We start from the raw sequence: 22,521 nt of genomic DNA, 5'->3' as shown, positions 1-22,521 counted from the left end.
GTCATTGAATACATCATATATGCTCAGATTCCGATCTGAGAGCCGAAGACAAGAAGACGAAGAAGAAGAAGCCGTCCTGGAAAGTTAACGTAAGAGTGAAGTATATATGTATTCTTTATGTCTGTACCAACGACTGTCTTTGCCTGTAATGTGTAAAAAGGTTTTGTGAGAAAACACGATGCTCAAAAAGGTTTATTTACGTAAAAAACAGATTAACGGTCGCAGGCGATCCCCTCCAGATCTCATTTCCTCCTGTGTGAAGTTTGTTAAACAGACAGAAATTAACATACTTATTAATAAACGTATGTGAGTTGAGACAGATAAAAACGAGTGTTGGATTGTGTTTGTGTGAATTAGTAAACAGTTTTCCAGCTAAAATGATTGTCCTGCCTCCTTAGGGCGTTACAGAGGACCGCTTTTTAACAAAACTGTTAACCGCATATGAAGGTTTCTAACCGGGGTTTCTTTACGATTGTTGCCTGAAACTAGTTTGTTGGTGTCAAATACAATATGTTTGTTCGCTTTAACACGTTTTAACCCGAGAAAAACGACGTTATCTTCAGAATGTGACGAAACGTCCTTTTTTGTGACGAAACGTTATTTGTCATAATTAAATCAGTTCAGATTTTACTATAATAAATATAAATAAAATGTGATCTGATTACATTTCAAAGCAATTAAAAATTATTGTAAATTCGCATTCAGCAACATTTTCTACCTGTAAAGGTTACAAAATTATACAAAGTTAAATTGAAGTTAAAATATAAATGCACCAATCTGAGATTTTGTGGCCAATCTCTGATAACCGATTTTATAAACCGATTTTGTAAATCAATTATCGCCGATGCTAAGGGTAAGACGTGTTGTAGTATTTACTGTAATAACTGTAAAAGTGACAAATGTTTACAAATTCATCGGTTGTCAGTTGTTTGACCAGAAACATGATAAACCAAAATTAAACCCATAAAAACAAATGTATCCATTACCAAATAGGCTTTGGATTTATTGAGTGTATTTATGATATAATGGAACCAACTGTGAAAAAAGATATTGTTAACAAGAAAAATCTGCATTTCCACACAAAAATGCAGTGTGACAAAGTTAAAATCAACAGAAGAAAACTCAAAATTTAATAAAGTTGCTGAAATTTTAGAAAATCAAAAGCAGATCTGTTGAGTGATCCAAGTAAACAGAAAGACCGCCAGCCGAACAAGTTGAAGTCAACTCAAAAACATTTTTAATGAGTAAAATATTGGCAGAAACTTACAAAAAGCAAAACAGAACTGTCATATTTTAGATGAATAATGCTGAAGTATGGATAATAAACCAAATTGCTCCGTATGAAAACATCTGTGGCAATAAATTTCTTGCTGCCACTGTTATTTTTTTATGATGCTGCGCATCACTGAGTGGTGTTTCACGTCACCTGGATCACATTCTATGGTGTTAAATTATTAATCAACTGAATGGCTCAGGTGTTGGAGCGTAGCAGCCGCCACCCTGATGGAAAAAAATAATTCAACCGATTTAGAAAAATGCAGAAATAAAAAGATAAAGCTTGTCTTCATTCAGCTATGTGTCTGGGTCAGTTTTTACCTGGAGGTTCTTGTTTTTTTTGTTTTTTTTACATTACATCTTTGGTTTTAGCATCATCCCTAGATTACAGTTTGCACAAAGTTCATGTACTGGGAGTTATTTTTTATCGCTAAGCGATGTGTCGCATTTTTTGCGTTTGTATGCTCCAGATAACAATTAATCAATTACTAAATTAGATGACAATTATTTCAATAACCAATTAATCATTTCAGCTCATCGTTGTTAATGATGATTAACAATTATTCTAGCAGTTTATTATTCTAACAATTATTCTTAGAAATACTTTAAAAGATGCACATAAACAAAATCTTCACTTCCTTTTCCAAATAAGAAAATAACCGATTAATCACGATTAATCGTTTCAGCCCTAGATTAGGTAGGAGTGTAGAGGAGGGACGGTTGGCTGTCGAAAAACTTTGTGGCTGGAGATATTCTCCCTGGAGTTCGGCTCTGGGTCGAAACATCTCAGGTGAACGACCTAACAAACTGCAACCATGGCAACCACTCCATAACGCCATGCGTTGGGTCATCCCATTGGGGCTTAGCAGGAAATTGCTAGGTAGTTTGGTCTCAGCCATACTCCTGAGTAATAGTGGTGTTATCGTGTTTCTAAAAGCAGCATGGATTGTTTGTTTCGTCTTTTTGTAGATGCTGAGCCGGATGGGCTGAAAGATGCCAGGTAACCCCTGCCTGTGGACGCCGCTCCCTCAGAGCAGCCCCTGTCCGTGTGACCGCTACAAGCACGCCTGCTGCAGCTACGATGGGGACGTCTACGTCCTGGGGGGAAGAGACAACAGCTGCCTGGGAGACTTCTGGAAGTACAGCGTTGGTAAGGGCCTTCATGAACAGCAGAACCACAGCATCAGGAAGTTACCTGGTTACTGATGAGTAACCATTTCTGTCAAACATTCAAAGTTTAAAAATTTGCTTCTCATCATCATATTTTCACTTCTGGTTAGAAATGAGTTTTTCCACCTGCTTTCTGCTTTCGACACAGTAAGGTTTAGATCTATGGAGCTTGCTGACCACAGGTCCAAACTGAGTCACAGCTGTTAGCCATAGTTGATTATTCATGATTAATCGTTTCAGCCTTAAAGTGCTGCAGCTTAGAGGAAACTCCACAGATCATTATCAGACTGTCTCTGGATTATTATAGGAAGTTCTAAAGAAATTTATGACTCTTTGGGTGAGCAACACTGACACATGGATCATGTCTAAAGGTACATCTAACAATTATTATGACAATCGATTAATCAGATTTAAAAGAACTGGCACATTCTGCAGATTTTTCATTGTGCTAGAAATGCCTGAAATGATGCAATAAACAGTAATTCATTTCCTTTTTTAAATAAGAAAATAAACATTTCCTTTTCTAAAATGCAACAATGTAGCATTCCTTTAGTGTTTGGTTGATCATTTGTTGCACAGAAGGCAGCTAAAAACAATCTTCACTGATTAGTGGATATGAAACAAAGAAAACATTACAGACGAACAAAAACAGGTATCGATCTACAAAATAAATAACCAGATAAGAGAATATATAACAGCAATGAAGATAAGCAAAAAAGGAGTAATGTATTAACATGGATACAATCTGGTCAAAGACAAAGGACAGAACATTATCAAATGGTGTCGAAATAAAAACAATTAAATTGCTTAACAGGTGGGTTTTGGTATACTTTTTTTCCTTTAATCTCTTCAGTTATTTTCTGATTTGCATTATTATTTTTCTTTTCTAATATTCTTTGATTAACCTAGGGTCAAAGATATTTTGAGTAGAAGTGAGAAAGAGAGGGAGATAAATAAAAAATGAATAAATAAAAGTTTAAGCCAGAACAAAGTATAATAAAATAAAAATTTACTAAAGAACACTTTTTGTGATCTTATTATTATTATTATGATTAGATAGTAAATGTTAACAAGCAACACAGATATCAGCAGCTTTGAGAGGATTTTGAAGCAAAGCCTATTCAACAAATAATTGATCTTTTTGATGCTATTGTATTGAAATACAGATGCTGTACTGTAAATATAAACACAACAGAGTTTTAGAAAGATATTAAAGAAAAACTGAGCAAACAAAAACATAGTTTTGTTGTGTTTATTTGTTTCAGTGTTGGATGAATGGACCAGGCTGAGCTGCTCAGGCGAAGCTGCACCAGAGGAGCTGGAGCAGCACTCTATGGTGGCTCATAAGGTAAAAACTTCAAACACTTTTTATTCATTTCCTTTAAACCGTGCCAGATAAGCAGATATGACTTGCTAACTGGTTTCTGGGCCTCTTCAGGGTTTCCTGTATGTGTTTGGAGGCATGTGGGATTCTGCATACACTGGGCGGCGATGCCCCCTGTGGGTGTTTGATGTCGGTGAGTTTCACTCAGGACGACGATTTTACCCTCTGCTGATCTTCAAGCTGTTAGCAAAGAGTCTAGTTTCCAAAAAAACTCCTGTGCATGCTGGTTCTGGCCTCAAAAAACATCCAACCCCTGCTATTTTTCTATTTTTAGCTTTTGTTTACCTGGTTGAATACATGCAAGTAGAATTAGTTAAGAGATTTAGGCCGGTCTTAAACTATAAAACACCCTAATCTATTTTTAAATAGAATATCACAATATAAAGTTAGTAAAACACAAAGCAACATTGACTGGGAATCATGTAAAACCAATGTGTGGATATATTAGTGCATCATTTGTTTTTTTCTCATCTTCACACACAAACACAAATAGAGTTTTCACAACTCTCCACTTTGGTTGGAGCTTTTATAAATAATGGTTTTTAGTGACATTGAACAGTTTTTATCTGGATGAAAGGTCAAACACATAAACATATATTAATGTCCCAGATATCTGGCTTTGTGTGGACTAGGCCTTAGTACCTGTGCAATGATTTAATACCAGTGAACAGGAAGTAGAATGTTTCCGGACCTGGTTCCTGCATATGTGCATGTATGTTTCATAGAAAACAGTCTGCAACATACTTTAGCTTTAAGGGTTACCCTTAGAAAACACTATTACAAATTCTGCAGCTTGTTTCTCTTCCTCTACATGTTTTCTAATGAGGGTTTTCTTTAACTGGTTTCTTCTATTTTCTGTTTGTTTCAGTAAATGAGAAGTGGGTTCCCTGCCAGGGGAAGACCAGCTCCCCTCAGGTAAATCAGCATAAGCTATCTCAATAAAATAATCTACATTTTAATTTGATTACATTCTTCTGGTGGGAAAATAATCACAGTGAGAAATGTTTAGTTAAATTACCACATTTACTGGCATCTCAAAACAAATCCTGTTTCCCTGGCAGATAAATATAGCATGGCACAGACCCGCCCATTTCTTTTGGTCACTTTTCAAAATAGGAAAAACAAGAAAACATGAAACATGCTGCTCTAGTGAGACAGAAAAAAACCGCTGCTCTAAATCTGACCTCATCGACAGTCAGAGTTTAGAAAAACAACTTTAACAGCTGGAAGACAACCAGAAAATGAAGCAGGAACAGGACTACAGCACAGTGCATTCTGGGTCATTACAAATAAAACAAACACGTTAGCTTAGCGCTAGCTGGAAAAATGGCTTGTGGTTTTCTATCTAAAACAAAAAAAATCTTACAGTCACTAAAATCTGACGCTACTTCATTTTGTTTACATTTAGTGAAGAAGAAAGTGGCGCTCAGTGTCTTCTTCTGTCGTTTCACTCAGTGGTTCTTGGTGCAGCGCCTCCAGAGGCGAGGAGGGGAACAGGTTTTTTAAAGGGTTTGGTTCACTTCATGCAGTGCAGTCAGAAAGAGAGCTACAGAAACCGAAAAGGGAGGATGTAGTGCAAATTTGTAATGTAAACTAGTTGAAGCAAGACTACCAGACTATCAGGTGTGGAAAAACCCCTTAGCTTACCACCATGTTTCACTTCCTGTCAAATTTCTGCGTAGCTCCAAAACAGACTTCAGCTCTGTCTTTGTCAGACAGTCGGAGACGAAGTCTCAGGGAATCGCTACTGGTTTGCTAGGTCTAATTAACTTTTAACGTAACTACCAAGTCCAATTTTCTGTTAGTTTGGATGCCGAAACGGATCCAGTGAGTCTCGGTTTGTTGCTGAGCTTTTCAGCAACAAACAGTCCAGGTGGGTCAGGTGTGAAACAGATAAATCCAAAATAAATTCAACTCTCTTCCAGTCCAAATCCGGAAGAGAACTTATAATTTCACAGAAAGTATTTATCAGGTTTTTGTCCCACTGAATACTCAAATTGAAGGTTAGGTTTTTATTTATTTTTCAGTTTTTGTAGCATTTTCTGTCAGTTTTCAGATAATGCCAGTACAATATAAGAACCATTTTTTTCAGCAGCACAGTTTCATTGACACCTGATGTTTTATCGTTGTCTTGATGTTTGTTTCCAGAGCCAAAGGCCGAGCAACCGGAAAGGCCACAGCGCCGTGGTGCTCGGCTCTACCATGCTCGTCTACGGAGGCTTCATGGACATAAAGGGATCCCTGCAGGAGTTCTGGAGTTTAAACCTCAGTAAGTTTATCCACACTAGAATAAAAAAAAGAAAAATGAGCATTTTAATCAGCTTTTTACTCATTTCCAGGATTTCTGAAGAGAGTTAAATCAGGTGTTTGTCTCTGTCTCGGACAGATACGACGGCTTGGTCTGGCTTGAGCGGTTCTGATCGGGGAGCGTCCGTTCCTGGGCCCAGACACAATCACTCGGCCGTGGCCTACCAGAACTGCATGTTCCTGTTTGGAGGCCTGAAGGGTCTGCGAGAGCAGAGGGACTTCTGGAGCTGGAACAGCACCAATCACACATGGACCTGCCTCAAGTGAGCGCCAAGGTTTCCTGTCGCTAAAATTTGAAGCCAACATTGAGCTGGAGGTGTTTGGTCTTCAGAATAGTTTGGTATTTGTTAACAGCTTGTCTGATTTATTAAACTATCACAGTAACTAAAGGTTGGATTATACTCTAGTCCTACTGTGCATAATAGCACAGAACTTAGTCTTCTCTTTGTTCATATGAATTAGTCTGAATGCTGTGTGAAGGATTAATCACAGTGTCTAGATTATTGAAATAACTGTGGACTAATTTAGTAATGGACTAATGGAGGCTCCTGTCCCTGTGCTCCGCAGGCCGGGCCCCCCTCGGCTGATGGGCCACGCCGCCGTGACCTACAGGGACAGCATGCTGCTGTTCGGAGGCGGTGAAAGCCAGAACTCTCCCAGCAGGAGCCTGTGGAGGTACAGCTTCTCCTCCCACACCTGGAGCCAGGTGGCCTCGCTGCCAGGCTCCGACGCTCCGGACCGGATTCACCACTGCTGCGTCGGGCTCGGCCGCAGCTACGAGCCCGACACCGACGGCTCCGGATCGGCCCTGCAGTCGACGCCGCAGGATGCCAAACCCAGACTTTTCAAAAACAAGTGCTTCCCCGTCTCCCACTCGGACATAGAGATGAAGACATTCAGCAAAATGTCTTCAGACGTGGACGCACAGAGCGACACTCAGCCTGACCCCCAGCTGACGCAGAACAGCTTGATGTTTGAGAATAAAGCCTTCAGGAGGCAGTGGAGCTGCGCCGACGATCTGCTGCTCGACCAGGAGGACGGAGACATCTTAAAGAACCTGCCTGACACGCTGCTGGTGCTGGGAGGGCGACCGTACAGCAGACACAGCCCCATCTGCGTCTGGAGCATGACCCTGACCGAGTCCTAACAGCCGCCGAACCTTTACTGACACAGAACAATGCAAAATATTAACAAGTATTTTAGATTATAATATGAAAGATGGAGGTAAATTTGACAAAGACCAGCGGCTGGGCTTCTGAAAATTTCTCAGAGATTTCCTCTATTCTCATGAGGTTCGTTTGGCAGGAGCTCACACTGCAAAAATCACAAAGTATTAACAAGTATTACCGTTCAGTTTTTACTATAAAACTTATTTATCTACCAGAAACTTTTCACCAAGATAAAGGAGCTTGTTTTAAGTCTAATTTCTTAACATTGATGAAAAATTAGTAGTTCTACTGGCAGATAGTTTCACTAAAACAAGAATTTTTTTCCCATATTATAAGTGAAATAGTTCGCCAGAGGAAGTAGTACTTTAGTACTAGTAAAATGAAGTCATATTACTAGTATAAAGTTGTAATATTAATCAAGTTCAATCATGTTTATTTGTGTAGCACATTTCAGCAACAAGACATTTCAAACTGCTTTAGATCATGAAAATATAAAAATATAAACATAATGCAGTCACCAGCTGTGGACACAGTAACATCACATTTTGTCAAGTTTCATTAAAATCATCGACACATCAGATATGTTGGTTAATGTTCCAGTTATTAATGTTCAAAAGCAACTCTAAATAGGTGATGACTTGTTTTATTTTCTTATCGTTGCCCTGATAGTTTGTTATAACCGAAATATTTTCACCAGGAACTAGACAAAAAAAACTTTGTAAGATTTTGTGTTTTTGCAGTGAACCAGTGTTTTTCTGTCTCCTCTCTGTTCACCACTGTTACTGACAACCTGTGCTTAAGAGTTTATAAAAACTGTTTTATATCATCTGGAGGATTTTCTGTTTATTCATTCAAAACGTCAAAGTATTAGAAGGACCCGATCTTCTGGTTGTAGCTCGTCTCTGGCTGCATTTTCATTACAAATGGGCGCAAAACCTTTTCGATATTCTGCTAATATATATTTTAAAAAATCACAATTGCAGCCTATCATTAGAAGAAAACATGATACGCCATTTTCCGCCTAACATCTGTTTCTTGTCTTTTCCCTCAGTAGTAACATCTGGTTGTTGATCACATGACTAGGCTTTTTTTTCCTTTTTTTCAAAAATTGCCTTGTTTCCATTAAGCAAATTTATCTTCGTAGTCATAGAGGGATGCAGCTTATGTTACTGTTGGCAAATTTAAAACAACAGAAGCATCATCTCTGGATGTATTTTCATTAAAACTCTCCTAAATCTGTCCTGCAACCTTAAAAATGTTATTGTCATTGTTCAGAACCAAAAATCTTCAAATTCTGGTTGAGAGGAACTGATGGTTTATTTGAACTGTGATCGTGATGCTGACCAGAAGAGGGCGCCAGAGCTCAATGGGCTCAAATCACCATTACATTATTAGAGATATTTATTATTGTGCGTTTGCGTTAATTACGGATGTTGGAAACGTTTACTGTTGTAATTAAGTAATCTGTTGATTATTCTGACAGTTGAGGAATCAAATAACAATTTGGTTAAGTAGAATACTGATTTGATTAAGGTAAATAAATACAACGTATATACTTAACAGTATTAATATCCGACTTTTTTTATTAAATGTAATAAAAACATAAATAATAAAGCAGCAGGCTCACAAAGACACTAAAATATGGGTATACCAACAGGCAGAATAACAGCATATGAAATCCTATGCTAAAAAAAAACAAACTGAAAAGCAAACTCAGGCAGAGAGAAACTAAAGTGCATATTTAAGTTTCTTTTCAATGGTAGAAAAATATATTTTGAGGTCAAACTGTAGTTGCTGTATTTTGTATATAATTAATTAGCGAATGTTTTAAAGTGTTAAATCAACCAAAAAGCTCTAGGGGGAAAAAAAAGAGTTTTGCGTGATGAAGCTGGAGGAGAACGGAGCGGCTGCGATCTGATTGCTGAGCTCAGGAGGTCGGGTTCCCTCAGGTGTGTTTAAGACCCTCAGGTGTGTTTAAGACCCTCAGGTGTGTTTAAGACCCTCAGGTGTGTGCGACTGTTCAGGGTGCAGTTGGTCTGGACATGGTGAGGAGGAGAAAAAAACACAACTTATTTTAGCCTTGGGTGACATTCATCCAGCTGGGAAGGCAACATTTCACCAGCAGCAGTATGTCAACATGGCGACACGCCAAGAGACTTACAACGAAAGTGGCCCGAATGAATATTATTATTAGATGGGATCCAGAAGAGATGGCAAAATCAGCCTGAAATCCACAGCAGCAGCACCATAACACGGCAGAGGGAGCGAGGGGAAGAACGACGCTGATGGGGAGCAGAAACAAAGCCAGAGTCCCAACTTTGACCTGGAAGAGAATTATTACATTTTCCAGAGGTATGAATATTTTTTAACCTAATTGTATGTATGCTCTTATTGATCTACCTTATCTTGGTAGATATATTCCCATGAAAATATCTAAAGATCTGTAAATGTAAAGTTACATTCCAAAATTCTCTTAGCAGTTAGCACTGCAGTTAGCATGTCCAAGCCTGTTAGCATGTTGTTTTCCATTCCAGTTCACGCTCTTCTTCCATTTAAATGATCTTTGTTTACTATGTCTGTTCTAGCTTCTGGCTAACCTGTGAGCCTTCAATCTTAAACATATGGCCAGTTTAAGGCTCAGGATTGGTCACCTCCAACGGTTGTCGCTAGGGGCGCTATTGTTAGTCGGCGCAGTAAGCAGGCTAGGTAGAGGAGGTACTAATACCTTTTATTTTGGGACATGGGCCATTTTTGCACCTACAATGTGAATTTGAGACCTGTTACTGTACAAGGCCTTTAAAATCTGTCACTTTAAACATGCGTTTAAGGTGAAAGATGCACTTTAATTTAGAGCAAGGCCGTCATTCATTTTCGTTTTGGGCCAAATCAAGATCATGAATGTTCTTAAAGGGCCGGTTGTGCTGGAATGTACTGATAGAACCCTCTAACAAACTGTTAAAAATATTAAATAAATGTGTCTCCATTTTATAAGTACTGCCTCATCCCATCATCATCATGTCGTTGTTTATTAGGAGACACCATAATTATTAATAATGTCCTAAACAAATCCTAAACAGTTCCTTATGACTTTAACCTTTGCCAAACAGATCAGGACTGCCATCATTGGAAAAATGTACTCAGTGAACACATTTCAATAGAAAATAACCTTTATATAATAAATTTTATATGATCCTCACTTATACTATAAATAAGTTATACATTATGATAGTTTTTGTTTTGCCCTTCCATTTTTCTCTCTCCTTTGTGAATTATTCTTCTTTTCTCATCCTATCTGTATACAATCTGAAAATTATAACTACTAATTGATCCATTGCATGTTTATATTTACCAGCTTCTTACAGATAATTTCTTACTTTATTGTTTTTTTTTAAATTGCTTCACACTGATAATGTCACAATTCACCATCATTATTCTGTGATTTAAATATTGAAAACATTTTCAGCAGGAAAACTCACATCATGTTAAAATGGTTGCCTCTGGACTCTCCGTGGAGGCCAACGGTTAATCACTGGACTCTGGATGCCAATGGATGCCTCTCTCTCTCTCTGGCCGTTGGACTCTCTAGATGCTAACAGTTAGCCGCTGGACCCTCCATTATCTTGCTTGAAAACCACCATTCAGTCCTCATTAAATATCTCCCAGCAATAAAAGGCCCTTGATTGTTACTCAGCTTTCTTAAATTTCTTCAAACTGACTCAGTCCAAATATATAAATATTGAAACTGCTTAAAAGCTCTGCAAAGTTACAAAGTGTAACTTTGTAAATTTTTTGCTGCCAAATCCTGATCACATTTTGTAAGGCAAGCCTTACCAAACCCCCCCACTCCCATTGAGACAACTTAGAAAACTGATTGTAAAAACGTTTATTTTAGAAACCACAAAGTACTAGTCAATACAAAAACGTATAAAAGTACAAAAAAAGTTGGTCAAAAAATATCTGAGATGACAATATTTAAGGTGTACTAATGGCACTGTGGTTATGAATCTGAATACAAAAGTTGGTGCAATCAAAAGAAATTCACATTGTAGCAGTTTTTTTTTGCAACCATCCTCTCAGGTCTGGAACATCAAGCTCCAGAAAATTAGCACTTAGCAGATGGTGAAGTGGCACACAGCTTCTTTTATTATTAAACTAACAGACAACTGAACAGGCAGGTGCGGCAGAAGTAAACATTTCATGGTCACAAAAAACATGTACCGAAGAAAAGAAGCAACAGGGTGATCCAAACGGAAAACAAAAGAAAAACGAAAAACTGCTGCACTTTATCTTTCAAACTGTACCGAACAGCTTTGAGAACAGGTTCACTCTCAGAATCCAGCCACGGAAAGCAGAGACAGTAGTGAACGTTTAACAATACTCAGAATACAAAAATAAAGAACAGTATCAAACATTTCAAAACAATACATGGCAATATCAAGAGTTACATGGTTCTTTTATTTCAAGCATTACCCAGGTTTGTTTGTTCCTTTGGACAAAGGCACCTCAAGTGTTCCAGTTACCTATAAAAGAGGCCTGTACTGCGAAGAAGGTTCATTGCTTCAAGATTCCTTCGTCCTGACTGAGAATGTACAGAGCAGCAAAACAGAAACAGCTCCAAGCTAAGAGAGCACACAGAAAAACCAACCGAGTCACAAGATACAGATAGGATGCACAGAAAAACTTTATTTAACGTAAACAACTAAGAGGATTGTTGATCTGAAGTTCACCAAATTTACGGCAAATGGTTCTACAACCATTTGTAGAACTAACCGTCTTTCGGGATAAAGAAAGACGGATACAGATCTGACTTGCTGACTTCCTTTAACCCCCTTGATCCAACATGCTAGAGGCTGTTCACCTTGTAGACCTGCTGTGGATACGGGTATGGCGTGGCATGAGATGTACACCTTCTCCCCTGGATTTTCAAGGACCAGCGAGAGCTCACAGGACGCCGCCGGAACCGTGACGCTTTCCAGAGCACAAGATTGAGGAAAGATTTGAACAATCGAAGGACACAAGGACCGAAAGATGGAACCCATGGAAAGATGGCAACAATAAAGTAGTAATAGCCATGAAAGAAAGGGAATGATACAAGGAAGACATGATGGAAAATTTACACAACACAGGTCAGAACATTGAAATACTGAAGACCAATTCTAGACCGCTCAGGAATCCCAGTAATCTACGTCCAAAGAATCCAAGTAGATTACACTCTTTGGATCCCTGTCCCAGCTTGAATTGGTCTTCAGTATTTCCCAGATTGTCTCCCATCCAGTCTTCCTTGCTTCCTCTTGTCCTTTCCTATTATGTTACTACTTTCCCTTATCATTGCCCATCAATCATTCTTTCAATCGTTCCTTGCATCGTTCTTGTCCTTGGTGGTTTTACTAGATTGTGTCCTTCTGTTATTGCTTCCTAGTTTCCTTCCCTTTTCATGCAGCCTCCATAGTTAGTTCTATCCACTATAAAACCATTTACCATAAATTCAACCAAGACAAAAAGGGACTAATTGAAAGACAGCAAAGATGAGGGAAAGCAGCAACATCACAGGAAAGGAAAGGGTACAAGGAAGACAGAATTGATACTGAAGACCAGTTCTGGACAGCACAGATATCCAAATAATCTACGCTATAAAGCATAACACCAAAGCCTTAAGGAGTTTGATCATTTGCTCAGAGGTTTCACTTTGATCTTGGAAATGGATTGAGTCCTGAAATCTGTGAAGAAACAGAACTACAGCTGCACAGTACAGGCCACAGGTTCCAGGATTGGAAGTGTTGATCAGTTCCGGACCAACACTGACGTTTAAAAAAGAGACACTCGAGAGAAGCCCTTGTTGTGTGATGATCAACATCTTGAACAGTCTTCATAAGATCACAACTCCCAGTACCGGTGTTTGATTCGAGGCGCCCTGTTCAACCTTTTGCTCGCTTCTACAATCAACCAACTCACTCTCACTAAGTACACACGTTACAAAACGACTGGCTTGGTCTTTCCGTAAAAAAATTCCAGTTCAAGTCTAAAGGCAAACTTGAGATTTACACACCGACCAAAACAATAATAATAATAATAATAATAAAAAAGATAGAAATGACAAGAAGCTCCAAGTTTCTTAATAAAATATCCATATAGTATCTAACAGTTAGCTGCCCTGAGGGAGATGTATGTCAACCTTTACCACTTCTGTTGCATGACGGCAGTTAATAAGCACTTTGGGTCTGCCGCGTGGAGTTCTGCACAGTGGGATGCAACACTGGAGGGCTTGGGGTCTTCATCCACCTCAAGCAAGTACATCACTTCCGTTTTTGTTCTCATCGTTTGATTTTACGCACGCAGACCTGTGAAGACATCTATTGGTCAGTTTCCTTGCATGAAAGCCATGATTTATGAAGATGAGAGAAGAGGAAATGGCTTACCTTTGTCACAGGTGCTGCTTTGCTTCTCCTGGGCAAAGTTCAGTCTGTTCTGCTCCACTGCAATGCCGTTGGACTCTGGGCTGCTGCTGCGGGGCGGGCTGTTCTCCTCGTTCTGATATGCCAAATCCAGATGCTGCTGAGCCAGTTTCAGGTGTCGGCGCAGCCTCTCCAGCTCCCGAGATGATGCTTCATCACCAAAGGATTCGCGACCCGAATCTCCGAAGTTATCCCTGAAGCCCATCTTCCCATTCGGGTCTTTCTTCAGAGCGGTGTGGTATCCTGGAGGTGCAGAGGGCTGGCGGCAGATCGAGGACCTCTGGCTAGCCGGCGGTGGGGGGCGAGGGGCTCGAGAGCGAGGCCGCGGCCGGCAAAAGCAGTCCCGAATTCCGCTGAGGCCAAGATGAAAGATCTCCAGCATGGTGAAGAAGAGACACAACGCGCTGACGCCGTACATGATGAGCAGGAAGATGGTTTTCTCAGTGGGACGAGAAATGAAGCAATCCACTGTGTGCGGGCAAGGAGAGCGCGTGCAGATGTAGGACGGCGCCACCTCCAGCCCGTAGAGGACGTACTGCCCAAACAAAAAGGCCGCCTCAAAGACAGCGCGAGACAGCAGCTGGAAGACGTAGACCTTCATCAGTCCGTCTCTCTTGATGCGACGCCGGCCATCGTGCTTCTTTTTTGGCTTCTCTGCAACTTCCTTCTCCTTATCCGGCTCGATCTCCTCGAGGATCATGGGGTCCTCCTCCCCGTTATCCTCCGCCTCTTCGTAATCCCTGTTGGCGCCCCGACTCACTATTGGCATCTTCTTTCTGCCCTGTGGCCTGTATTCATCGTCGTCCATGCGAGCGATCTTGTGCATGGCAAACCCTAGGTACAAGATGGTGGGCGTGGTGATCATGATCACCTGAAACACCCAGAAGCGAATGTGCGAAAGAGGAGCAAACGCATCGTAGCAAACGTTCTCACAACCGGGTTGCTGTGTGTTGCACACAAATTTACTCTGTTCATCGTAGTAGATTGACTCGCCGCCGACCGCCGTCAGCACGATCCGGAAGACGATGAGGAAGGTGAGCCAGATTTTGCCCACGAAGGTCGAGTGATTGGAAATCTCATCCAGCAGACGAGTGAGGAAGCTCCAGCTCATTTTGCTGCCAGATGAAGGAAGTTATAAATCCTGTGAAGAGGGGAAAAAGGAACATTTCCATAAAAACGTGCCCTGAAAATCACAGTTACAAGAAAAAGCTCTACAACTCTGAAATATTTATTGCATTGCTTACAATAAATTTCTTAGAATTTTGATTTATTGTCACAATAAATTTCAATTAAAGATGTTTTTTAAAAAAACAAAACTGTATATATTGTTGGAATTGTTAATTTTACCTTCTCTTTTTTCATTAAGAGCATCAATACATTTGAAAAATATGATTAAATGCAGTTACTGTGAGCAGTTTAGGGACAGAAATAACATTTCTTTAGGTGGCTTTTCTCCAAAAGAAGTACATCTACAATTTTTTAGAGCAGTATTTGTGTTGCTCTGCCAGTTACCTTAAAAAGTGGCAATAAATAGTTCTTATTACTTTGTTATCACAATGGTACTCTAAACGATTGTGATAAAAGTCTAAGCTCATATCACTGACCTATGATGGTACACTATGACCATTACAGAGGGACAAATGGACATTTCCATAAAATAATTAGATTAATCAGAGAAATTTTCTGGGGGGAAAAAATTTCTGAGTTTGAAAAGTTAAAAATGTGTTAGAAAAACTAAAATTTTGCAATTAATCGCAGGAATATTCTAGAAAAAAAATTAAGTAAATTTCTGAGTTTAAAAAGTCAAATCTTTGGCAGAAAAGTAATTTTTTAGATTAATCAGAAATTTTCTAGAAAAAAGAAACTTCCGAGTTGAAGCGGTTGAAAATTTGCTAGAAAAACTAAAATTTTGATATTAATCTCAGAAAACAAGGGAAACTCTGGATTTGAAAGGTCAAAAACCTGCTAGGAAAAAAATTTTAAATGAATGTCAAAAGTTTGAGAAAAAAAAGGAAATTTCTCGGTTTCAAAAGTAAAAATGTTTCACTATTGAAAATTCTGAGTTTGAAGAAACTCAAAGTTGGAAATAGACGACTTGTGAAACTCAGATATGCTCACATTAATTTCAAGCCAGATGTTGCCTGCATTAAAACAAACGGCCACAGTGTGGCGCAAAATCATAAAAAAAAATGCATCTTCATCCTGGCCTGCAGCAATGAGGCCGACATGCTCAGGCACTGCTCCCAAAAAGCCTAAAAACCAGCCAACCATAACAGCCCTGCAGCACACAAGTCATCGACTGAAGTCGCAATAGGTCAAGACTTTAGTTTTCCAGAATGTTCCAGAAGTATTATTGTTGAGGAAAGTAAAGATCTTAGTCATGTTCCCATTTAGGTCCATATTAACTTTGACTGAGTTGTTTGTTATGATATTTTCCAGTGTCTCACTAAACAGTCAGTTCTCCAAGACACACACACACACACACACACAGTCCCATCCAGATGCTGCTGATTGAAGTTTAATAGGGTCTCACAATGACTAATATGCTGTTGTGGTTTCACAGCATCTAGCAAACCTCAATGTCTGTAGAGTCTTGATCTCACTTAGAAAACCAAACAAAAGGGCACAAAGCTTTTTCTAAAAGCGTTTGAGTAACACGGTTTATTACATTTGTCTCATCTTAATCTACAAGATCTGATTTTGCCAGCCAGCTCATTGGCTGCAAAGACATTAAGATGGAGAAACGGCACTAAACTTGGCAGAAACTAGTAAATTATAGACTTCTAAACCGCAAAACGAGGCATTTTGTCCCACTGATGTGGCCAATTAGTTTGATTTGGACTAAATTACTTTGTACACCTGACTAGCTTGTTTTTTCCAGCAATTTGCAGTGTTGCATAATCTCTCTTAAAAAAGCGACTATCCCTTTAAGAACAGATACTGCAGCTGAAAAAGCTTTGAGGCATTTAGTGAAGGTGAAATACTTGGAAACAAAATTCCTTCACATGTCTGGAAATCTGATCGTTCTGCATTCACACCCAGTTCAGCTTATTCCTGCTTTTTTTTTTTCTGAACACTTATTTTAAGTTGTCATGATGGGGTTGTTTTCACCTCTTCTGGCATTTAAAGTATTTTAAAAGTGATAAATATTTTATTAAATTTAGCAAATCAAACCTATTTTTATGTTGTCTAATATACAGTTTAATACATTTGACTTTTTAAAAACCTAAATACATAGATGCATCTCAAATATGTAAACCCGTTAAATTATATTTCTCATTTTTTATGCAATTGTTTGCAAAAACTGCAGATGCAGCCGTTCCACAAATTGACCAAATCATCTCATAAATTAATGAGCCAATGCTACATTTTAAAACCATATCTTACATCAGTAACACCAACAAAACTATGTGAATGTAGGACATCTTTCTCCACAGGAAGTCCAAATATGGTAGCCTGAATAATCAATCAAATTTTATTTGTATAGCACATTTCAGCAGCAAGGCATTTCAAGGTGCTTTACATAATTAAAAAGCAAAATAAAAACAGCATGTGACATTAAGCAAATACCAAGTCTTGAACAGAAAAGAAACAGTCCAGTTTGACTTGATGTAGACCAGTTCAAGAGCCTGTTAGGTTAAGTTGATGAATAACGAGCATTTTTTTAATGTTTGAACAGGATATGAAATAAATCCCATTGAAGACAAAGGAAAGAAAATCCCTCCAGACCTGTTGATCTGCTGTGCGAATAGACAAGATTTCTGAACAATGCACAGCAACCTGCTGATTCCAACTGTCTCTGGGTGTTTCTTTAGAAAACTTTATTGTAGCCGTGAGTCATTGTTAGGTTTGCAGACAGTTACACCCAGGGGCGCGGTGGGACACCGGCTGTCCTTAAACTAATTATCTCTCCATCGTTGTCCTCATATCTTCTGGTACATACATTAGCATTTTGTCCACAGTCCATGTCAGAAGATAACAGAAATGATCCTTTTGTTTTGTAACCACCATTCATAATTTCTTTTGTTTGGTTTTTAGAAATGGGACATTATGAATTAATATTTACATGTAAATGTTTGATATTATAGCTATCAGGCTAATTTCTATCTCTAAATAGTAATTAAACAGCTGTTTGTAATCTGTAGTCTACAGTGGTTCAATAATTGAGATTTTAAGTACATAAGTTGAATAAAGTTAGTGTAACAATGGTAAAAGTACAGTTGTATATTAGCCTAGCTAGTTAAGATACTTTAAAATAAGGCTAGTTTTAGTTAGGCTAAGCTAAGCCTAGTTAAGCTAGCTGGGCTAATTGTGTGACTTGCCACTGTAACAAATAAATCTACTGCAGATTAATGTGTTTTGTTTGGGTAAATAAATAGTTTTGCTTTTGAGGTTTTGATCCACTGTTCATTTTGATAACTTACTCACTACACCTGCAACATCCACAATGTCAGACATCTTACTTTCCCTGAAAAGTGAGACAAGTAGAAGATTTTTTTAATTAAGTGCATGAAAACAACTCATGTTTATGTACAAATGCAGACAAGGCTGTAAATGACCAGAAACTAAAACCTGTCTTTGATTGTTCTGTTTGTGTTTTCACTCAAAGTTGATTTTTCTGTATTTTCAGTGCCGGTTGTTTCACAACTTTTAGGTACAAAACGATGTATAAAACCAGCTGCAGATTATACCTTTTTGCTTAACACAGATACAAAGATAAACCCTCATCTCAGAAAATGTTCATAGCCATGGCTAATTAACAACAACCCCTAAAAAGGACAAATAATTCAATGGAAAGTGAAAACTAACACAAAATGATCAAAACAAGATTGAAAATATTTTTCAAAACTTTTGTCTACTTTTTAAAAACTATTACAACTTTTAAAAATGAGTTCTAGTTTATTTTTAGCCAGTTCTTAAGTGAATATTTCAACATCAGTTATGGTCTTAAAGTCATTACAACTCAGCTGAAAAGGTTGTCCAAAGGTCATCCAGCCAAACTGTTATATATATATAGAGCCATGATTTGTGGCACCTCTAATGACTGCTGCAGTTCTGTCTCTCAATAAATGTACATAGCGGCTCAGTGGGCAGAGAAGTTTTTATTCTGCCAAATGTTTTTCCTTGGAAGTTATTAAAATTACCAGAGTATTTGGTGGAAACAGTAGCTACACCAGCATTAAATGGGCGTAACAAGGAAAGCAGCCAGAAAAGCGACCGAGAGATGTTTAATTTCCCCTCTAGTATTTATTCTTGCCTGCAGGTTCCTTCATCTGTTTAACATTTTAAAAAAGCATAAAACAAACGTACACTGCAGCTTCTGTTGTAAGATCAGAGAGAGAAAGGGAAGTATGGAAACATCTGGCTCTGTTTTACGACTGGATGCAAGACTCAACCAGATCCAGCAGGTTCCTTTTAGTTGTTTAGTATTTTTTATTAAAGGCCCACGTTTCAAGTGTTTTCACCAGTCTTATAAAATGTACAGAACATTACAGCCTAAATTATATAAACTTATTGAAATCGAGATAAAATATCTATTTTCTAGTTTCTGAATTATTGCATTTATATTATTCAGTGTTTCTGTTGAATGTCCTGTTTTCAACTGTGAATCAGCAAAAATCAGATTTAACTTGAACAGATGGTTGAGGCTTCAGTGAAGTACTTCTGAAGTATTGAGGTGCCATGTTGGTGTCTTTATTCATGCTTGAATGGTAAACAAGCCTCCAGCCACTAGGTGGCAGCAGTGTTCAACCTAAAAAGGCTTTTTAACTCAGTAGAAGAAGTTGAAACAGGCAGACGAAGCTGACAGAGGAGACGGTTTGTGACAATAAAAATTAGGTGATGGAGTCCAAAAAGTACAACAAAGTCTAGATGCCTTTGCGTTTACTGTGAATGCGAAATGTTATACACATTTTTTTTTGATTATTTAAATTCTAACCAAAATTGGTGCAATTTTTACACAAAAAAAGTTTGCGATTTTTGAACAGCAATATGTTGATTAATCTGACGAGTAACTCATATTTACAGTTTTATGTTATTGTTACTAAAAATACACAACGCAGTGAATTATTTTCACTTTTACCTGTTGAGAATTAAATGAACTGAACAGTTGTGGGCAAATCTTACAAACTGAGTTAATAAACCTAAACTTGGAAATAGTTTTAAGACTTAACAACAAAATGAGCTGCAATAATTATAAATCTGTTGTATTAATCTCTTGATAAATGATTTTGAAAGAGGAGTCTTAAATCTCAAATTTACCAAAGAAACTGGGGACAGGCTCTCTGTGTGCATAAAGTCCAGTTTCACAAATATAATAAACTGTTTCCATAAAACAGCAACATGATTGAGAATTGATTGGATTGGTTAAATATTTGGATTTAGATGAAGGTTGACAGAATAAAGTTAAAATTTGGAGGAAAAAAGTGAAAATTCGGAGGGAAAAAGTCAGAATTTTATTCATCTTTAATTTTTTTAATGGTCCTCCTAATAATCTTTGTCGATTTAACTTTTAAATTATGTTTCTTTTTATTTGAATGTCCAGTTAAGCTTAGACATTGGGAAACGAAGCTCCAGTTGGAAATGTTCATATATGTAAACATTTTTTTAAAAATCTCATCCTTTTTCATTCCACTCAATAAAATCTTCTCCAGCTGGTCCAAAACTTTTCCCCAGGTCTTCTTGGCATTCCTATGTTACATTTTCAGTGATCTTTTCACATTGGCAACCGGTCAACTCAAAAAGCAAGCAAAAAAATAAAAAGTTCTGCCTTCATAAATCTCATAACTTTTTATATCCATAAGTCGCTGCCAGATCAGATCAGAACCTGCTGCCTGATCCAAAGTCAGAGACTTTGCAGATGTGAGCTAGAACTCAGTGACCCTCAGTTTGCACACGTTTTTACCTCCTCTGTTCTTATTTAACTCACTTTTTACTTCCTTTTTTTCCTCGAAAGAGTTTATTATTATTTATTTATTTAACCTGGAGGCCAAAGTTGGAGTTTTAGTTCATTTATTTGAATCGGGCGGCGCGTAAAACGATCAAAATCTGACTCGGTTCAACTGGTTTCATCTGAAATCAGAGTTGTGCGTGTTTCAGCAGGATTTTTCCGTTTTGCTCGCCGTCAGGAACATCTTATCTTTGAATCAGAGAAACATCTGCGCCGAGCTGATGCGGGTATTTAAGGGATTTTTGGCCATTTTCGCAGCGCAGGATCGCGGTTCTACAGAACAGAGACGCTTTTGTGGCCCCAACATCTGGGAGAAGGGTTAAAGTTGATCCTCATATATCCCACCCCTTTAGCCTAAAGGGGGGAGGGAAAGGGCTTGAGGAAAAAAATAAAAACTAAAAAAAAAAAAAAGTTTTGGAGGAATGTGCTCAGCCCTGAAAAAAACCCAGATATGCGACGGAACCAGAAAACTAGCGGGATTAGACGCATGTTTGGGTTTAATAAAGCCAAGAATGTCTCATCATGAAGCAGCACAACGTGAACTGGAAACTAATCCCATTTGCGGGGAATGCGGGAAAGAGGAGGAAAAAAAATCCTCCTCGTGGCAAACGACGTCACGGCGGAACCTCGCAGGATCCGAATGGGAACCGGGTCATCAATCTGTCCCGACTGACAAACTGGATCACTTTAAAACCCAATTGGTACAAAATTACAGAAAATCTGGGGTAAATAGATTCCCACAAGAAAGAAAAACATAAAACGATCCCTGTAGATTTCCCTGTAATAATAAACACCCCAAACTGGCATTATATATTACAATCCGTCACACGTTCATTTAATTAATCCCATTTTACTGCCAATCCGCAGGTAATTTCAGGTATTCCGGCTGATTTCCAGTTTCTAATTAGCGCTACATCCCATCAGTTTGTGCGCTTCAGCTCAAACTGGGTTTTAAACGCCCCGTTAACCCGATTTTATTCACTTTCCCAGCATATGTAGTTTAAAAAACAGCTTTCCAAACAAATCCTAAAGCAGAGAGATAAAAACTAGAGTCACAGAAGCGTTTGTTAACAGATAAAGAGCGGACCGGTGAGGATGCCGCCTCGCTTTGTCTGGGGTTTTTCTTTTACCTTCAGAATGTCTTCTGGTCCCTGAAAGTTGTCTTCAGTTGGATATCTGGATTTTAAGCTCTTCTGCGCCAAATTTGAAGCCCTTCAAGTTGTTGTTTTTCCTCCTTTTGCTTCGAGGAGACAGCTGCTTCTCCAGTGGTGCTGCGCTAACTGGGCGAGGACAAAGAATATTCCCAAATCCCCCTTTTCTCCTCCCAGTTTGAGCTCCCCACCCCCTCGTCTGCGCAGCGAGGAATCTGCAGCTTCTCTGGACCGCCCTTTATACTCACTCCTTACAAAACCCATAGCAGTGATTTTATTTCAGATTAGATTGCTTCATGCTTGGCCCACAAACTGATTCGTTATTATTATTTCTGCAGGTTGTAATCAAAATGAAACGACAGAAGCTGCAGCCAGGTCTTTAAATCTTTGTTCTGGGATGTAAGAGGAGCACACTCGTGAAGTCTGCCCCTCTTCCTGTTCACAACAATATTCGGAAGTCGTTGCTAAATCCCAAACTTGTGTCACAGCAAAAGGAACAAACGGACTTCCTGAGAACCTCCTTCATGAGACTCTGCACGTCACGGAGCTGTTTGGCTGCTCCAGTCACTGTTAGCCATGGGGTTCCACAGGGTTTAGTTCTGGGACCATTTTCCTTCTGGTTTATCCTTATGAAGTATCTTCACCGCTTTGGGGATCATGTGAT

The 22,521-nt window shown here is 38.7% G+C and overlaps 2 protein-coding genes and 1 long non-coding RNA gene across 3 annotated transcripts; 2 read left to right on the top strand and 1 right to left on the bottom strand.

The window, feature by feature from the left end:
• klhdc3l (kelch domain containing 3-like) lies at window positions 1-7,557 on the top strand. The gene is made up of 8 exons (XM_007552301.2): window positions 1-89; window positions 2,245-2,425; window positions 3,711-3,793; window positions 3,884-3,962; window positions 4,698-4,744; window positions 5,978-6,098; window positions 6,216-6,399; window positions 6,704-7,557. Exons 2-8 carry the CDS (start codon window positions 2,269-2,271, stop codon window positions 7,281-7,283), a joined length of 1,251 nt encoding a protein of 416 aa, XP_007552363.1. The 5' UTR covers window positions 1-89; window positions 2,245-2,268; the 3' UTR covers window positions 7,284-7,557.
• Window positions 7,558-9,237: 1,680 nt separating this feature from the next.
• LOC103138175 (uncharacterized) lies at window positions 9,238-18,149 on the top strand. Its single transcript, XR_476241.2, has 2 exons — window positions 9,238-9,657; window positions 17,437-18,149. It is a non-coding gene; the product is annotated as an uncharacterized LOC103138175 (long non-coding RNA).
• Window positions 11,429-21,986, bottom strand: LOC103138176 (gap junction gamma-1 protein-like). Its single transcript, XM_007552300.2, has 3 exons — window positions 21,837-21,986; window positions 13,722-14,898; window positions 11,429-13,643 (listed from the first exon to the last, which is right to left on the bottom strand). Exons 2-3 carry the CDS (start codon window positions 14,866-14,868, stop codon window positions 13,630-13,632), a joined length of 1,161 nt encoding a protein of 386 aa, XP_007552362.1. The 5' UTR covers window positions 14,869-14,898; window positions 21,837-21,986; the 3' UTR covers window positions 11,429-13,629.
• Between the last annotated feature and the right edge of the window lie 535 nt (window positions 21,987-22,521).

The sequence above is a fragment of the Poecilia formosa genome, unplaced genomic scaffold (genome assembly GCF_000485575.1).
Source record: "Poecilia formosa unplaced genomic scaffold, Poecilia_formosa-5.1.2 Scaffold47, whole genome shotgun sequence".
NCBI classification, from domain to species: domain Eukaryota; kingdom Metazoa; phylum Chordata; class Actinopteri; order Cyprinodontiformes; family Poeciliidae; genus Poecilia; species Poecilia formosa.
Note: the sequence above shows the minus strand (reverse complement) of the source record. Positions and strands in the feature narration are given on the sequence as shown.